Source organism: Grus americana, chromosome 1 (assembly GCF_028858705.1).
Source record: "Grus americana isolate bGruAme1 chromosome 1, bGruAme1.mat, whole genome shotgun sequence".
In the NCBI taxonomy this organism is placed as follows: Eukaryota; Metazoa; Chordata; class Aves; order Gruiformes; family Gruidae; genus Grus; species Grus americana.
Window position 1 is genome coordinate 69,347,091 of NC_072852.1, and position 19,354 is coordinate 69,366,444.

The following is a 19,354-nucleotide window of genomic DNA, read 5'->3' on the forward strand; positions in this document are numbered from 1 at the left end:
ATCATAACTACTGACTAGAGACTCCCCTGTAACTGTTTTACGCTTGCTGGTATTAAAAATAAATAAAATTAGTCTTCAACTTTCACGTTCTATTCTTGATATTATGCTTCTTCAGGTACTTTACTCCCAACGTATTGCCTAGACTCTTGCTCCTGAATATGTAAATCCACACTTGACTATATTAAAATAGCATTTCTCTACACATGCCTTATAAGGTAGCTAGACTCCTTTATGTCGGTCATGTTGTCTCTTTGCTATCTACCATTCATGTAATGTTTGACTACTCAGGAAACTACCAATGCTTGCATTTCTTTTTCTAGTACTTTTTAGAATACTGCAGCCTCCATTTTGCAGGACCTACTAAAAAAAAAGAACCAAAGTAGGCGATATCCACAATAATAATTTCTAATCTATGCGTTTATTAATTTAATTGAAGCATGCCATGTTAATTTTATGCTCTTCTACTCCAGTGCAAACGTGATCCCTTTCTCCATGATACCGCCATTACAATTACCGTCTTTACAATTACAGTACAAGCACACGATGTTCCTTCTACTTTGCTCAGGCTCAAGTAGTGAAGGAGACTTGCCTGTTGAAGCTCTACATCCTGCTCTGTGGGATAAAGCAAGAGAGGACTGCAACAAAGGAAAGAAGATATAAAAAACCTGCAGCTAAGGCAGCTGCACACTATCTTGGAAAGCTGAATTCCATCTCTGACGCTGTCCCAGAGATATTATGCAATGATACGCAAGTTGTGAAATGTCATCTTAAGTGGCTGTCACTGATTGTGTATGTTTCCTTTCCCAGTGTTTGATTTGAGGTCCTAGACCTGGGTGTTAAGATTTGAGCGCATGACCTGCAAAAACACCACCTACTTATAATCACAACTGAAGTCTGTAAGAAGTGTTTTTAACATATGAATGATAAATATATTGGAAAAATTAGGCTCGAGTAATTTAAAGTCAGACACTCTGCATTTAATTGATCTCTGTAAGTGCAACTACTCTGCCCTAGGATTTATAAAATCGGAAGAATAATACCTCTAATCTGAGCAAGGTACAACAGTTCAGCTTATTTACAAGTTATCAGCTATTATACTGATGAGTATCACAGAAAACAACAACAAGAAAAAAGCAAATAGCTCTTTCCCTAGTGCAGAACTTCAGCGGTATATAAAAAGGCAAGAAGCCCACATATCAGTAATAAGGAAAAATCAGAATACTGAGTAGCTGCTCTTTACACGAATGCCACAGACTATTTGATAACTGAAGCAAATTCCTTATTGCAAATGACGACGATCTCATCAATTAAAATTCCTTAAGCAAAAATGATATTACACAAACAACCTTAATGTTGGTATTTGCTAGTTTAGGAGCCTTAAAGTTCAAACACAACATTTTGCTTAACTATTTAGTATTTAAAAACAAAACATTAGGAAAAAAATTAATTTCATGCTATTATACCATATTGATAGCACTGTGGCTCATCAACAGGACTGGACCTTTTAGGTCTACATTGTGTAAAGCAACACAATATAAAATATATACAAATCAAATGTATTTGTTTCCAAATAATGGAAATTCAGCTTAGATATACCTTGTTATTTCTGGAAGTTTTTAGAGGGGAACCAAAATTTTTATGATGTCCCAGGCACAAAAATGCCAAGAAACTGAAGCATGGTAACAGTTTTTCAAACAACAAAACCCTGTATTTTGATATGAGCTTAACTTAAATTCCTAAAAAGCTGCTGAAAAAAACCCACCTGTTAAATCATCAGACAGTTGTTCTATCATTTAAAGGTTGATAAAGCTCCTGATCCACTTAGTTGGGGAACTTTTAATATGGACAGGGAAAAGGATGCCTTGGTATTTCCATTATTTCAAATTTTTAAAACAGTGTATATGAACAAGCAGGGAAAAAAAAGTCAGTTATTAAAGGGAAAAGAATCCTGCTCAGAGACATCTTAATGCAAACTGATGATCACACATGGAGACCGAAAAAGCTGTTCTTCAGCTTGACCAGTCAAATTCAAGTGAGGAGAACTGTTCAAGCAACTTTGTTATTTTGGGGTGGCTTTTTTTTAAAAAAAAAAAACAAACAGGAAAATATACAACAACAAAAGCCCCCCAAAAATGCAAAAGCCCCTCAAAACCCCTTTCCCCAAAATGAGATGGTTTGAGAGTGCGCAATGATTGGCAACACTACTGAAGTCAAGAATAAGTTCCTCAACACCATCTGTTTAATTGTGCCTTAAAAATCAACACAAGAAACAGTTTTTTATTAATAGGATGGACGCTGAAATATCCCTGCTATCTTCTACCAGTCATGACAGTTGGATGACCAATTTGTAGACTTCCAGACACAGCCAGCAAATATTTCCAATTTCATGAGGCAAAAAAGGCACTCTCAGAGATGGTGGATTGTTTATTAAATCATATCTGTGGCTCTACTGTGACAGTCTAACTCCAGGTAGATTTTTAATCAAAATTTATCAGAAATTCTTTATGAAAAAAACATCAACTCTGTAGCAGACGTAAATAAGATTAGCTCACTACAATGCCCCTTAAATAGCCTCAAAACTGAAGTTATGTTAGTATTGTAGGAAACTTTGAAGCCCATTGATCCATTTATTTCCATAAAGCCCATCAGATTTAAGAGTCCATCAGCAGGTTCTTTACTTTTTGGAAAAGAGCCCAAAGGCACACTGAAGTTGCAAGATTTCCCTTAAAATTGCATTCTGTTGATGCTACAAGAAATTTTTAGTCACGACTCAGGAATATCATCTATGTTTTGATCCATCTGGCTTAGTGCAGTTATTTTTCTCCCCCCACCACTGGTTTTCAAGTCATATCCCCTGCCATTGCATCATCAGTTCCAAATAATTTTTAAATCATGATGATGCGTGACACTGAAATTAAGGCAGGAAGTCTGTAGATGCCAGACTATCAATTTCTTAAACAACAAGTTGTTCTTAATAAATCCTTTATTGTTCTTATTTATAAGCTGTTCTTAAATAACAAGTGGTTCTCATTACTATTTCACAATAGACGTCCGAAATGTCCACATCAAACTGGAGCTCCACTGACTTTTGTAATGGAAATGATTAAACAGTCTCACTCAAGGAGTGTAAAAGCTAAGTGAAGAGCTATTAAGATAAACAAATGGTGGGTGAAAGCACTGTTCCATTTTTGATACAGAAAAATGATAGACACTGACTTTAGAAAGGTAAATTAATAAGTCTGCAGCAAGAATAAAAACTAAATCCAAATACCCTAAGTCAACAAAAGCATCCTTCCTGTGGAAAGAAAAAAAAAAAAATCTATCAGAGAATGGCTCAGTGGAAGAGAAACATAACTTCTCAACATCTGAACCTATTACTTGTATTAGCTTACCAGTTCTCTATATTCTCTGCTAACTTTCCACAGCAAACCATGCACGAAACATCTTCAATGCACTGAAATGAAGCCAAGCCCTCATCAACAGGAATCATCTGAACATAACGCAAAAATGCCATTACACAAATCTAGGCTAAATATGTATCTGTAACTTCTATTAGCAGAAAAGCTTATGCTAACATAACATTATCACAAGTGGAAGAGGTTAAACTAGAAACCATGCTCTTTTCTTGATTCTGTGCACATCACATCATGCCTAGTAGCTAAAAGCAACGAGAACTCTTCTCAATCAGGGAGAAGGGGACCACACTGCCTTTCCAATCTGGAGGCAAAAAAAAAAAAGTTTGCTTTTATTTTAAAGAATAGGAAGGAGAGCTGCCTTCACCTTCTCAATTTCCAGCCTTTGTATTTCCATCCTGCCTTCCACTAGGACAAATAGCAGCAGTTTCTGTTACCTTTCTTGTGGAGTATCCAGGCTTCTAGTCCTGTGGGGAACAAGCCTGCTGTAGTCTATGCGACATACATGGTTGGTAGAAGAATCATCAGGATTCAAACGTCATGGTTTTAATTTATAATTTAGTCAAATCGAAGAATATGTTCCCAATGATTTTTAAAGCACATCTCTGAGTTACCTGCCAAAGGTCAAAGTACCTAATTCCAGAGCTATAGTCAAGTTCAAGGTCAAGTTTGTTTCCACACTCTACCAATGCCAATTTTTTTTCAGTAAAATAGAAGAGAAGGGAAAATAGGAAGAATATTTTAACCTCAAATAGGTGGTCAACAGCATGCTATTTTATGTTATTTTTTCCTATAATCAGTCTGACAAGCTGTCACCCCAAATGGCTTAACTCCCACAAAATTATGAACAACTTCAAAATAGGCTTCACAAGGAAAATAAGAAACCTTAACTACAGATGATGTTTCTAATTCTGACTGTTGTGATCTCATCTCTTATTTCTTCATTGCATACCTTCAGCTCCTAAGTAATGGAAACACACTTGCAGATCTGGACTAAGTTGTTAACCTGCAAAACAAAAGTCTAAGTTGCTTGTATATATACACTTGTTCTTGTAACAAGTAACACCTAAGTAATACTGTAAGATTAACAAAATTTTAAAAACCCCAACTTTGTATTTTTCCATTTGTATACTCTGTACATGCCATCATTTTGGAAGCAGACAATTTCTTCACTTTTCCTACACTATCTCTATTTCTGAAATCGTTAGAAAAAGAATTTTAAAATCCACATAGAAATAGGCAAAGGTAAAGTCAGCTAGTCTTCCTGAAATGTCAAATGTTTAGTTCATATTTAGAGCATATCTTATACGTTTGCTTTTATTGATTTGCCACAGCCTGTTAACATGTTATATACAACACATTAAAAAGTTCTTCTCTACTACTCTGTAGCCATTCCTTCTCTTAAAGTCAGCTGCTACATTGCCTTCAATAACATCTGCTTATCAGTGGAGCTGTCATTGAAAATTTTTAAGAACGTATGATTTTTAGTGATACAATACAATTTCACAAGCACAGGAAGGACTTTCACTGTTCTGACATAATGACAGGCAAAGAGCAAGAGGTTTACTCCAGTTGTGAGTAGGCTCACACTGTGCTCACAAGCTAAATTTCATTAGGTGGCTGCACCTTGGGTCCTTTATTATTCACATGTGGCCACTGCATTTTTACATGCTTGAAAACTGAAGAATCATTAAATTTGATCTTACATTTTAAACATTTTTATTAATACTTTATTTTACAACCTACTTTTTTCTTGTGAAAGTTGCAATTTAGTAATTTTTTTCATGAATATACAAATACCACCTCTTTGAACTACCTTATTGCTTTTTTCTTTTGATTGCTGTAATTCTTTTTTAACATATTTGTATATCTTTTAAAAATTTATTTTAACTATTGAAGTTAGTGTTCAGATTACTATGAACATTAGGAGTTTAGTGACTTTTATCCCTTCTTGCACACAAGATATTCTGTGTGGGTATACGTATGGAGGGGGAAACAGAATGTACTCCTGAGATCAAGTTTGTCACCAAGAAAATGCAATTTAAGCAGTAAGCATTTCCTTATTTTAAACTTGTAATCCAACAGAAAAACATATTTATCAAATTCATTTTATATTAGCAGCTAGACATTTCACAACAGCAGCACTGGGAGGTACCCTGCAATTTTTAATCCTTGAATCTAGAGTAAAGATACATTTCAATTCAAATAAGAATTTGGAATTTTGCATTGGGTGATTTTCATTACACCAATTGTATTATTTTCACACAGAAAGTAAAAGTGCATATTTCATTTTGCTTCAGAAGTCAGCAGTATTTCACTAGCTCATGCATAATTCTTTAGGAATAAAAGATATCAGTAATCACCTGCTTCCTCAGCCTCTCCTCTCCTTCTGCTTTTAACTCTCTTAGTGCAAATTTGAATCTCTACTTTGTTTTCTGTTTGAAAGGGGGATGTACAAAGTATTCATGTGAGAGAAACCAGAATAAAAACAGAAGAGAGATGACAAAAAAAAAAAGAAGCAAAGCACTGCAGGTAGGCATACGATACCTTACATAAAAATCCAATGTTATTTCTCCTTTTCTAATTATTATGAAATACATGAACCTCTTCAGTGGGAGATGCTACACGCTCCTGTGCAGAGGATTTAACACTGTATGTTGTTAAGCAAATAATGCTGAAATTTTACAGAAAGGCAGTTTGTTTGACAGAGACAAAAGAATTGGTGGGGCTCATCAAACTGAAAGTCCATATCCTGTCTAAGACAATGACCAGCACCAGATGATTCACAGGAAGAATCTTCCTAGTCTCTTTATTGTTGACTTCTGACCTGAAGCATGTGTCTTACATCGCTTACATTTTTTTTTCCCCTGGCTACAGGACCTCTGGTTGTTTTTATTCATATAAATAATATCTCTGCTCTGCAAAAGGATTACTGAAACAGGCTCCAAAAGACCTAGGAGTATGTATGTCCAAAATAATGAAGCTAGCAGGTAAAATTCACTTTTTTTTTTAAAAAAAAGACTGATTATAAGCAATACATTATGATATGAAGACTTTATATCTTATTAAATTTTATTAAAGCAAGCTCTGCATTGCAAAACCAACAACTGGGCTGCAGCCGCAACCATTAAAGCACGGCAGATAGTTAAAGAGAAAAAAGCAACACTGCATTTGCAGCCTTAGTGGAATTCCACTGGAACAGTTGCAGTGTGTTTCCATATAGAACACATTCCTTGTCCTTTAAAGGGTATGCCATCTTATACTTGAGAAGGGTTTTTCTTTTTTCCTCCTGTAATTGAAAAGTATTGTTTACTGCCGATTTAAGGCTTGTTTTGACGAAGAGAGAGCTGATGAGGCACTCAAGAGCTTGTATTAAATCAATACCAGACAGAAGCGAGCAGCTTGTATATGCACTGTGGGATACACTTGCTCACATATTTATCTTCCATGTTTTGAGAGAAGGTTACAAATATTTTTATATATATACACACACACTTATAAAAGAGTGCGAGTGAGCAAGCTCACATTCCAGGAGAAGTTTTCTAGCTATGTCAGGAGTGAAGTCCACCCCCTACCAGACAAACCTATTTTTTTCAAACACAAGAGGATATTATCAGCGAAGTCCGTGCTGATATACAGAAACCAGAGATCGTCATGGCTCGGTGAGGTGATGAGCTGACGGGTGGATGGTGCCCATTATCTTCACTTCTCAATCCAAGTTTTCCTGAAAAACCAGAGGGGGAGGAGAAGGCTCCCATTGAGCATAAGGCACAAGGGACAAGAAAAGGATTAGGAGCAAAGAGCAAGGAAAGGAAGGATAATGCAAGAAATATTGCAAAGGCTTCAAAGAGCTGGAAAATAGTTTCTAGATTAAAAGACCAAGTTGTCAATAGTTTAAAGCAACATTCAGGTTTTAACTTCTGTACAAGGCTATTACATAAAATAACTCTAAAGTAAGAAACAACTGATCAAAAGGAATTTACCTTTACTATATAGAGAAAATATACTCAGGTTCAGCTGTTTCAACGCTCCTTGGAATTTTAAAATGTTTCAAGCCTTTGTTCGGCAAGCATATCACCCGCTACCCAGCCACCAGCCAGGGGAACCTGAAACGAAGTATAAGGGGAAGCTGGTGCATGAAACTCAGCTCAACTGCTTCTACATCAAACCTGGAGGTAAGACAACATTACCCAGTTGTGTGCACGCAAACTATACTGGTATCTACCTGCTGCGATAAGTATTCCCCTTCTATTTATAGAGACACTTCTATTTAATGTATGAAACTACACTAATAACTTATAGTAATAGTTGGGGATAATGTACTGTGAAGTCCTGTATGTGTGATCACACTACCACAGGATTTAGATAATTCTGGTAATTCTCAGATCTGTGGAGTTAAGTAGATGGATGGCTTCTCTTGGTAATATATTGTCTTTTGAGCATCTAAGGAACATTGCTTTCCCACTTCCACTTTGACACAAGAGCAAAAAAAAAGGCATGTGAGTATAAGGAACAAGGAAGAAAAAGGTTTCTTTTGTAGACAAAGATGCTAAGTTTAAAACATACAAAAGCTCGAAAGATTAAATGCATACGTGTGCATGCGAAGGGACTAATCTGAGAAGGGGATTATGCAAGAGATTTCTAAAAAGCAACTAGCTCTGTAGCATTTTCATTTGCAGAAGAAATATGTAGGCATTCATATACATATTTACACTGATCAGGAAACATCTACCATTTTATGCTATACAAGGAGGTGTGTATGAAGGAGAGGGTATACAGGTAGTCACATGAAAATAACCTCTTTAAAAAAATTATCTGTTCCAACTTGAACTCTTGAGCTTTACTGCATCATATGCCTATCTTATCTTGAAAAGATGTCCGGAATTCCCAGTGCTGGCAGTACACTCTCAGCAGTAAATGTCCAGGCAAGCTAATATGTTGCTTATATGCTAACATCCATAAATGGGAAACAAAGACTGTGTCTAGCAGATATAAACAGCATTAAACTCCTTCCATTCTATTCAGAAACTCATCCACAACTGCATGATGCTTGATACATGCTTTTAATTCTATTCCACCTACTTTTCCTACCAATTTGTTTGCCCAGGCAGGGACAGAGTTCCACCATACACAAAGTAATTACCAGCCATCAAAAAACTACATAGCTTTGTTATCTTAGCTCCTTAGCCTGTTTCTTCTCACATGACATATAATTTCTCTGACTTTCAGATTGGACTCCTTCATTCCACATCACTGAAAACCTATGTTAGGTTATGCTCTTTTCCTTATTTTTTTTTTTTTACCACCTTCGTTACACAACAGAAACTCATCATTAGAGCAAAAAGATGGCTGCAGTCATCACAGTTACAGTTGCAAAACCTGCTACCATTATAAAGCCACTTTACAAAGGCAAAGCATTCTAAATTGTTTGCTTTGCTCAAAGAGCAAACTGGTACCAAATCCTCAGGGTAGGAAGGGTGAGGAAGAAATAACAAAAATATCCTTTTAGAAAAGTCTGAATAGAAATATCTGTACTGAATTGCGCAAGGTGGCAAGGAACGTGGTTTTACTCATCATAACTTGTATCTTAAGGCCTTCACAACTGACGTGTACAATTTCCACTGAAAAACATGGAATAAAAAGGCAGCCTTGGAAAAAAATAACTTTAAAAATACTTACTAGTACAAACAATTTTGCTTTAAAAACAACAAACAAAAGGGGATATTCCAGTTATTACAGTTCCTCCTTCATTTTAGTTTTTGGTTGTTTTGGGTTTTTTTCATTTGAACCCTAAAAACCTAAATCACAGAACTATATTTACTCTCTACAATAAGCACAAAAAAATCCCAAACACCCTAAAGCAGAATCAAATAATACCTGCTAATCCTAGTATCACATTAATAATTCAGTTTGGTTGGGGCCTCTGCAGGTCATTTAGTCCAGCCTTCGGCTCAAAATAGGGCTAGCTTCAGTAAGATAAAGAGTTAGGAAAAGAAGAAATTGTGATCAACTACAAGTTACCACAGAAAAGTATATTCTATTGCACTTTTTCAGTCAATTTATTTTTTATACTAATTTGCATATATGCATACTTCTTTACAAAAAATTATCCTGTCCCTTTTACTACGCTAAAAATCCACTCCTACATCCATAGACTCAGAGTTTAGTTACAGATTTCAAAGACAGGCATATTGGGTTGTCTACTCTAGAACAGGCAAGCCAACTAACCACTAGACAGCAAGATCATGATTCCTGATCTTAAAAATCACCTGCCTTGAGCCAGAACTGCTGCATGTCCATCCACACCCGACTGCAAAAGAGTGTTTAGTTATGCCATCAAGTTACCATGCTATTTTTATATCTCAACAGGCAAGCATTAAAGATTTTTAGGCATCCTTGAAAATTAATGGCACAAAATCAAATATATAAATGTATATAGTTTATGTTTTTATGTATAAAAATGTAAATCAACATCTACACCATTTCCAAGGGGCAATTTATTATTTTACTTGACATTCTGAAGCAATTTTTACCACCTTCAAAGCACATTAAAACAATTAGAAGATTGAAGTATAGAATACAAAGGGAAGAACTACATGGGAAATGTAGTAGGAAATTAGTAATGCTTTTACATATGCTTTTATAAACTGGTCTAAGAACAGGTAATTTCTGAGTATGTACAAGGAAGTCACTAAATTGAGCACTAGACAGCATCTCACATGAAACAAAAAAATTATCATCACTGTGCATCTGATAAGCAAGTGTCTTCCTGCTCCTGTTTATTTGCTTCTCGAATATGCACATGACAAACTATAAAACAGTTAAGTTGGACACAAACTATAAAACAGGCTTTGGAAAAAAAATGCACGCAACATGACAAAGCTCATTCTGAGTGAAAGTCAACCTTAATTTTCTGGGTTTAGAATCAACTCTTACTACAACATAAATGTATTTGCAGTATGTATATTTTCCTTTTGAATTTAAAAAAGGCAAATAATATTTATGCTTAACAGTGTTAGCATTCCAATGCTCTTGGCAAAACTGAGGTTTCACTTTAAGGTCAATAACATACAGTGAAGACAACTGTGACCTCTGCTGCTGTTTCTGCCTTGCTGGATGCATGATGAATTTTTATAATGCTGATCAAAGGAGAGAAGGTGGAATGGGAAGAAGGAGGAGCAATTTGTTTATTTCTCCAAGACAAAAATGTCTCCCAAGGACAGAACCTCAGGTAAACCACAAGCATTTGTATTCTAAACAAATGGCAGTGGTTGGTCCAGGCAGGCTTTAAAAAACAAAAACCAAAAAACCCCCAAACTTTAGCCAAATATGTTTAGCAAACAGGCTGAGAACAACATTCCTCTAACGAGGGCAAGACCCTTCTGCCAAAATTACTTTGAATTTCTACAGTTTGAGCTTTCATTTTTCAAACACTTTTGTTCCAAATTGACAAACATTTTTCAAAGAGTTTTAAACTACAGAAATATTTTCGTCAATAAAACATGCAGATTCGAGCAGGCCAGAACAATAATTTTGCAATCAAACTTAACCTCAAAAAAATTGTTTTTAAGTTATTCAGCTGAGACAAAAATGTTGTGTTTTGCTTAATGATGCGGTAACAGAAAGCTATGTAACATTTCTGAATCAGCAGATCACTGAATTATGAGAAAAAGAATACAAATTAAATGAAGTTAAAAACATTTAAAGGTATTTGTTTCAAAATTCAAAAAGACCAATGAGCATTTGGAGAACAATCAATTGAATACACATTTCAATTTATTGTGTTCATCTTGTTGGGGTTTTTTTTTTGGCTATTGGACCAGATAGTGTGCCTTGGCAGGTAGGAGGCTGATAAATAAGGCTCTCCATTTTAAACTGATTTTTTTACTGAAACCAAAAACCAAACAGAAACTGGTATTACTTTATAAAAACAAAGCCTGTAATATCTATTTTGCCTGTCTCAATGGAAACAATTAAGTAGTTCTTTATTGTTAATATGCAGAAGGCTGAATCTAAACATATACACAAAGTAAATTTAAACACCAAAAGCTGGTTTCATTCCCAAATAAACACTCATTTCAGAAAAAAGAGGAGATTTAAAATATTGAATTATAGAATATATAATGTAGTGTAGACTGAGAACATATTTCAGGGTAAAAAACACACGATAGTATCCAAAAAAGACTGGGTTTATCCCATATTAATTTTACATGTCACTCAAATTCTATTACTGTTGTCTCCCGCTTTCCCTTCGGAAGTAACTTTCTAATAGCCTTCAAAGCAAGATGTTATTTACAAGTGAAATGCTACTTGCAGGGTCAATGGGTCTTCAGAAATGCCTACATAAGAGGGGCACTTGTTATCCATTTAAGTATTTTTTTAAACAGGATATATTGACTTAGAAGGGTGAACTGAAATGAGCCACAATCAGTCTCCAAGAAGATGAGTTGTTCTATTTGAGAGGGCTCTAGGATGCTATAAAATAGAGTTTAAGAATGAAAAATAATAGTTTGAGAAAAATATACACCATTATCTTTTCCTAAACATTTTATAATCACTTGTCCCCAAGCATATATTTGGAAAAATTTTCATATGTAAATAATTACAACCTTCGGGGGGAAAATAAAAACAACAAACAAACCCCAAAACTTATGCTATTTCTTTGGAGAGCTGGCAAACTTGCATCTCTCTCCCATCCCATCTTATCTACTGGACACCATTGCAGTGTGGGAATCTGGGAAATAATACTAAATTTTCAGGGTTCAGATAGACATATGGTGGCAGGTTAAACTGGACAACTAAAACCAGTATAAGGCTATGTACATATCACAGGTGTCTAGACAGTTTTACCAAGACCAGGCATGTCTGGTCCGCTTTTGTACCAATTCCTGAACCCCTGCAAAAACTCAAATTCTGTAGAATATGCCACATCTGACCAGGAAGCTTCACTCAGTTTCAAGCCTAGGAGATGACATGATCAAAGGCCTTGCTACAAATGCAGCACAGAAATGAAAAGTAACTTCTATGCCCAAACAGGTATAGAATATTTGTTGATCTGTCACACAGTTTCTTTCTCCACTTGCTATAGCACAAAAGCACCCCATTAACCTGTATCATATCATCGTCATAATTAGCATACTAACTACTGTAAGGTAGGATCTGGTATTTTTTTCCTGGCAGCTGAAATGCTCAAGGTGAAGCTAGCTCTAAGATACGCAACTTAATATTCACCAAATTCTCTTGTGTCCTGTAAACATGAAAAACAGTATTCAGTGATGAAATGATAAATCAGTCAACTCAACAAATAATTCACTGACCCAGCATATACCCATATATACCTGGTACAATATACAGTTGGGAATAGTTGAAAGTAAACTATCATATAGCTGATCAGTGATAGAAGGAGAAAATGAAGTTATTTTAACCAATAATTTACAGTTATGCATTTTTTCTGAACTATCTCATATTAATCAGCATCAAGTCTAAAGCAACAAGCTCTAAACATTGGTTTTCACAATAAATATCACCAAAGATTAATGAAAAAATAGTAATTATTAGTTAAGATTACTCAAATATAGAACCCAGGAAGTTTTTTTAAAGCCCTTAAAATCATTAGATGATCTAAACAAAACCAGCACTACCGTATTGCTCTCAGAAAGAAAGTGTCTAAAATTGCAGTTAACTACACAAGTTTAAAGGTCACATTGAAAATGTCTACTAGATCCACAAACCTTCTGTTTCTTGGTGGACAAGGATTTCTGCCGGCATTCAGAAATGTAATTTGAGCTTCCCTCCTGGCTTTGAAATGAATAACCCTAGCTGTAGCCTAACAGATTTCCCAAACTAAACTTTTCTGTGAAATAGTGGATCAGTGCAAACATTAACTGGCATGGATCCCAAATCCAGTCTGAAAAGTCTTGGGATTAGACCGTAGGTGTTTGCAACACAGTGTTTAGACAGTATTTCAACTTTATATGACCAAGACCATATGGAACAATAGAAGAAATATGAAAACCAATAAAATAAAAAGATCAAAATATTCCTTTTAAGTATTCATAAAATTTATATTTATTGTGTATAATTTTGGAAAGCTTTTGTGTATAATTTTGGAAAGCTTTTTCTATTGTAATCACATATTGTAATCATATATTGGATGCAAAGCAATCTTTATAAAGTGATAGCAATAACATGACAAAATGTTGGCGGACTCGTCCAGTAGCATCTTTTGCTGCCAAGAGCATTTATTTTAAACTGTGTGATACAACCAGCCATAGACACTCTGCTGTACGGAAACGAAGTTAGTTTCAACAAACATTCACAATATTGGAAGAAACAAAACAACAGGCAGGATTTCTTCATTCCTCCAAATGCCTGCTTTTGTATTTTTCTGAAATTGACATTGTCACAGAACCTAAATGTAAGTCTTGTTATTTGGGAAAGCAAGTATACCTATTAGAAAAACAGAGGAAACTCTGCTAGTTTTGTAATATCTAATAAGAAGATATATATGAAAAACAGAGTAAGAAGTAACCAAGTCAAACAAAAGGTTAGAAAAAGATAACTTGCTTCCAGATCCTGTTAAGTGTTACTGCCAAACTGTCCACTGTTTTGCCAAGTAAATAGCTATTACTGAGTACTCCTTGTTAGTATCTGGAAGCAGGAGATAAAAATAATATTATAAGGTTAGGGCCTAAAAAAAAAGTTTTGGATTAAAAATCTATTTAATAAGGAAGAAGCCTGAAGCCTTAGTTTTGCAAAAATTATAAAGACAAGTTGTATAATAAAGCAAAACACAAGGAAAATATTCATATAGAAAATTCAAGATGGATATTCAGAATTGTGTTTGGATGAGACCCAATGAAAACAGGTATTTAATGTTGAGGAGGTTCCTTTATTTTATGTAGCAAAGGCTTTGAAATACATAGTAAGGAAGAAAAAGCTAGAGGTATCTGCATCTCAGTGGAGAAATCAGCATGTGAACAATCTGCAGGGACCTAAAGAAAACCTGGAAAAGTCAAATGAGTTGGTAAATAACTTTTCTTCTGTGGGTCTGTAATACTAGTTTGCTCTGGAAACATACGTGTTTCCATGAAAATCTGGTAAAACAACAGTTTTCCCTTTGAAGTACCAAGACTTTCAGTTTTCTTGAAGAACTAATGATTAAGCCTTTGTAAGAGTATTTTAGGAAGATAACTAACTAGGGGTAACATATCCCTACACCTGGAACACATCTGATACTAACTGAAATTCTAAACTAGTGGATTTTTTTAGCAAAGCAAACATGTATCTTCTCTCAGACAACAAAATTCTCACATAATAGATCTGGATTTTCCCATGGTTAGATTGAACGGCTAACCATGGTAAAAATCAGACCCACAGACCCAGGCTGAAGATGACCTTAGAAAACTGGGAGTACGCTGGCTGGGGATCTTCTTATTTTTTTCATGGTTGCACTCAAGGGAATGATACAGTAGAGTGCCACGAGGTCAAGAAGCTATCAGGTCTCGTGGCTGAGAGATCCTAAACTGAAAGTAAGGTGGTTTTACTTTCATGTTGCCTCTGGCAAACTGTGTAAGTGTTGCGGGTTAACCTCAGTAGGCAGCTCAGCCCCACACAGTCACTCACTCCCTCCCCTCAGTGGGATGGGGAGAGAATCAGAAAGGCAAAAGTAAGAAAACTCGTGGGTTGAGAGTAAAGACAGTTTAATAGGTAAAGCCATGCATGCAAGCACAGTAAAATAAGGAATTCATTTATTATTTTCCATCAGCAGGCAAATATTTAGCCACTGCCAGGAAACCAAGGCTCCATCATGTGTAACGGTTACTTGGGAAGACAAGTGCCATAACTCCAAACATACCCCCTTCCTCTTCCTTCCACCAGCTTTTGCTGCTAAGCACAACATCATACGGTCTGGGGTATCCCTTTAGTCAGTTGGGGTCAGCTGTCCCAGCTGCATCCCCTCCTAAATTCTTGTGCACCCCCAGTCTGCCCACTGGCAGGACAGTGTGAGAAACAGAGAAAGCCCTGATGCTGTGCAAACACAGTTCAGCAGTAACTACCCTAAAAGAACCATTGCCTACACAGAAGAACCCAGAAAAGAAGCCTTCTGCATTTTGCTGTTGCACGATTAGCCAAAACTCCCAGACAAGTTACTTGAACGCGGTCCCACTGCTCAGAAGCACATGTTGGTACTTACATTTGAGATCCTGGAAATGTAAAATTCTGACATCTCTTAGTGAACAAACAGCTCACATTCCCTAAAACTCCCAATTTTTCTCCCAATAAAAAACCCAAACAAATCACAGTTTACGTGTAGTAATCAGACTAAAGACCGTCTTACTTCATGTCAGCATAGAGTTATGACTAATTACTCTTTATACCAATTGTCTCCAAAAAACGAAAAAAATTAATAGATCAGATTTCAAAAGGTAGATATTAGTATATACACACATAAACTCCTAATGGAATTTCAAAATGAGATAAAAAGGATTACATACACATAGGAAAGACTCTTCAAAATAAGACAGAATAAACAGGTCTCATGGTACTAATATCTAGTCTAGTCTAGGTTAGCCTGGAGACGTCTGCATTTCTTTTCAGTTTCTCTAGGAATTTCAATTCTTTGTCAGCCTATCAAATACTCTCAAAAATAAGTTTCATTTAGGTTATTTAAAATGTTATTTCTCTATTGTTTCTACCACATAGTGTATGTGAACAATAGGATTCCCTCTTGATATACTAACTCCAAATTAGTTTATGAAGTAAAAAAGTCTAGCAGATTATCACAAACTGGGCTACTTTGTATGCCACGAATTTCCTCTGCTTTTACTTCATCCAGAGGGAACAGTTCTGCATCACAGTTTACATAAAACATTTTTGTAATCTGCTTTTACACATCAAGCACAAAGTATAGATCACACTACAGCTCTGCTTCCAAGTACAGATATAAACTGTATATTTATAACCGCTCATTCTCATATAATTGCACATTGTAACAGTCGGTATGTATATTTGCATGTAAAAGTACAGCTTTCTCATGTCTCTTCCACTCATTTCTGAGTTTGCCTGACAGCTGCTAATTCTTGTATAAAGATAATAATGCAAGATAAACACAGAGCCCAAAGTATAACTTCGTCTTTCATCAAGGTTTAAATTAGGCTCAACACTATGCTGTCAAGAGCTACCCCTAGCAGTTGAGAAGTAACCTGCCTTCCAACTTGCTCTAAGGACAGTATTTTGGAGCTGGAGCAGAAGACAGGGTTTCAATTGGCTGCATTTGTCTATTTTTATGCAGAAAACCAAGACTACAAATATTACTCCAGCCCTCAGTAGATCTGCTTTATGGTGAGACTTCCCAACACTAAGCAGGGTACATTCAGAACACACACAATATCTCTCTACGCCCATCACATGCACACGAACACAAGTGTCTCCTATTTATCAGTTAAACGAAGAGATTACTGTTAAGCACATTCTAATACTTTCTTTAGAAGAGTGGCATTTTAGGAAGCACTGAATGCTCTTTCAGCACGTCAAAAAGCAAAATATATTCCATCAATTGTAACTGTTAATCAGCTAGTTTCAGCCTTTGACAGCTGCAGTGTAATCATTTGAACTGCCTTAACCAAGAACAGACTCTGAAGAAGAGCTGACTTCTTCAGTATTTAACCCAACATATCACATACTTACGTCTGGCATTTCTGTACAGTAGAAAAGGGTCCTGCAGTTGGAAATCGAGGTCTTTAGTAATAGGTTCTGTTCGATTGTCCATGCTCAGTCTGTTCATAATTGTGAAACCATGCCTTGGAGAAGCCGATCTGAAAATTATCAAGTAGAAGTCACATCAAGTCAAGGAAAGAAAGAAATTACTAGAATTTCTTTGTTATACAGTTCTCCAAAATTGTTGGGGGGGGGGGGGGGTGTTTATTATTATTATTTCTAAGAGATACTACAAAAATCTAATTTTGTTGCCAAGGAAATAACAATTGACTCTTGCAGTGTATACTGCAATCCTTTTACTTATGTCAAAACTCTACATTATGTATGAGAAATAACAGAAGCACCATTGGTCTCACAATAGCTACAGAGAGCATGCCACATCTGTGATGCTACCATTTAAGGTTCAATGATTTAGTCACAGCATAGTCTTATCTGCATGTCCAGTTTTCACTTCAAGTTATAAGGCCTACAACTTCTAAACAGGCAAGATGTTCTAAAACGCCACGTTGTCCCAGACCATCAGTATCACATTATCGAACCACCACCATCTACCCTATAGTTTCTCGCTGGAGTAGAAAACAGCAATTAGAACGATTCAGTCATGGGCCAGAGCAGGTATATCTTTTAACACTCAGGTTAACAATTGCAGATAGTAACAGTCATCCCAGATAGGATTTCCGTACCATCTAAAGCATAAGAACAAAACTGAGGGTGGTGAGACACTGGAACAGGTTGCCCAGAGCAGCTGTGGATGCCCCATCATTGGAAGTGTTCAAGGTCAGGCTGGATGGGGCTTTGAGCAACCTGATGTAGTGAAAGATGTCCCTGCCCATGGCAGGGGGGTTAGACTAGATGATCTTTAAAGGTCCCTTCCAACTCAAACCATTCTATGATTCTATGACTAAACCATTATGCTCATTCATTGGGGTTACACTTCAAGTCACTTAGATAATTTTTATTATTGTGAGCTGTTAAACCTGTCACTATCCTGACAGGAGATATTACTTTCAAACTAAGTGTGACGACAAAGGAAAAGATGATGGCTAAACATTTGGGAAGTGCCATCTCTGGTAATTGCTGGTGGGTGGATTTCTCTATGAAAACCAAAGCACAGGAACCTGCATTACAGGACTGGCATCAACAGGAAATTAAACAAAAGTTGAACCCTTAACAAGAATCCTTGTTTGCAACAGTCAGTACTTCACTTAAACAAAAAACAAGTCCGCTTCCACTGGTGTTAACCCAGTTGGAATTCGGGTTTTTTGACCGTTCCTCAGAATCTGCAAAGATGAGATAGGTGATAAATAAGTCAGCTCAAGTAAAACAGTCACATTACTTTACATTGTCACAACAGTAACGAGAAGCAACAAAGGCAACACCAGTGGTCTCCAACCTGTGGTCTGTTGGCAATGTTTTTTCCGCAAGACTATGACTTTGTTCAAAGCCACAGAAAAATTAAAAGTTAGAACTGATGGGGAGGGCAATGTATGATGTTACTCACAGCTCACTACCTGTTCTATACTGTTGTTGTATATAGGGCAGCCAGGGTCGCAATCTCTGCTGTAAATGGAAACCTCTGCAGCCAACAAAAAGAACAGTGAAGGATCACAGATGCCATAAGTGCCAGGTTACATGTAGTCAGTTCTGGAGTTTTAAAACCAACATTCCAGAGAAATACTACTTCTGTTTTGCAGTACACAACTAGCCACCTCCACCTACTGGTAGCACAACTAAGGGCTGGTTCTTTCCTCTTGTGGTGGCAATTACAACAGCCTCTTATCTCCACTTACCTGAAAGCAGCTTAGAAAAATTACTGACTTATACCAAAGAGCTCAAAAGATTAAAACCAACATTCCCACTTCACACAAAGCTCAGAATCTCTTGGGCCTCCTTGTCACTTCACATCTCTCACCTTCTGAAAACAATCTCTTGCTTTCTCAGTTCTCCCACCAGATCTTCATCAACATAAATGTTGAAGAAGAACGTTGCTGTTTTGGTGTCCCATCCCAGCAGCTACTGCAAGATCTGGTTATTGTATTACTTTCTGATTTTAACAATAGTCACAGGGAAATGCTGGGGCGCTAAGTTGGAAACCCAAACGTATGGCAGGCTTCACAGCAGATCTAAGGTACATGCTAGAATAAATGATGCAACCAATGCTTTGAAAAGCCACAACAAGAGCTGCTGCTAAAAGTAAGTGTTAAAACAATCCAAAGTGTTGG

At 36.3% G+C, this 19,354-nt stretch overlaps 2 protein-coding genes across 4 annotated transcripts in view; one reads left to right on the plus strand and one right to left on the minus strand.

Annotated features, from left to right (window-relative positions):
- Positions 1 to 19,354, minus strand: part of DCP1B (decapping mRNA 1B) — a 46,386-nt gene that overhangs the window by 25,350 nt on the left and 1,682 nt on the right. Inside the window, exon 3 of the mRNA XM_054839095.1 lies at positions 17,103 to 17,230. Coding sequence (XP_054695070.1) covers positions 17,103 to 17,230 — 128 coding nt within the window. The remainder of the gene's footprint in view (positions 1 to 17,102; positions 17,231 to 19,354) is intronic.
- The window catches only part of CACNA1C (calcium voltage-gated channel subunit alpha1 C), a 490,567-nt gene continuing 478,380 nt past the window's right edge, over positions 7,168 to 19,354 (plus strand). For all 3 annotated transcript variants that reach the window (XM_054839051.1, XM_054839061.1, XM_054839042.1), the window contains exon 1: positions 7,168 to 7,588. In XM_054839051.1, the coding sequence (XP_054695026.1) occupies positions 7,459 to 7,588 (130 nt within the window). In that variant the 5' untranslated portion in view covers positions 7,168 to 7,458. The remainder of the gene's footprint in view (positions 7,589 to 19,354) is intronic.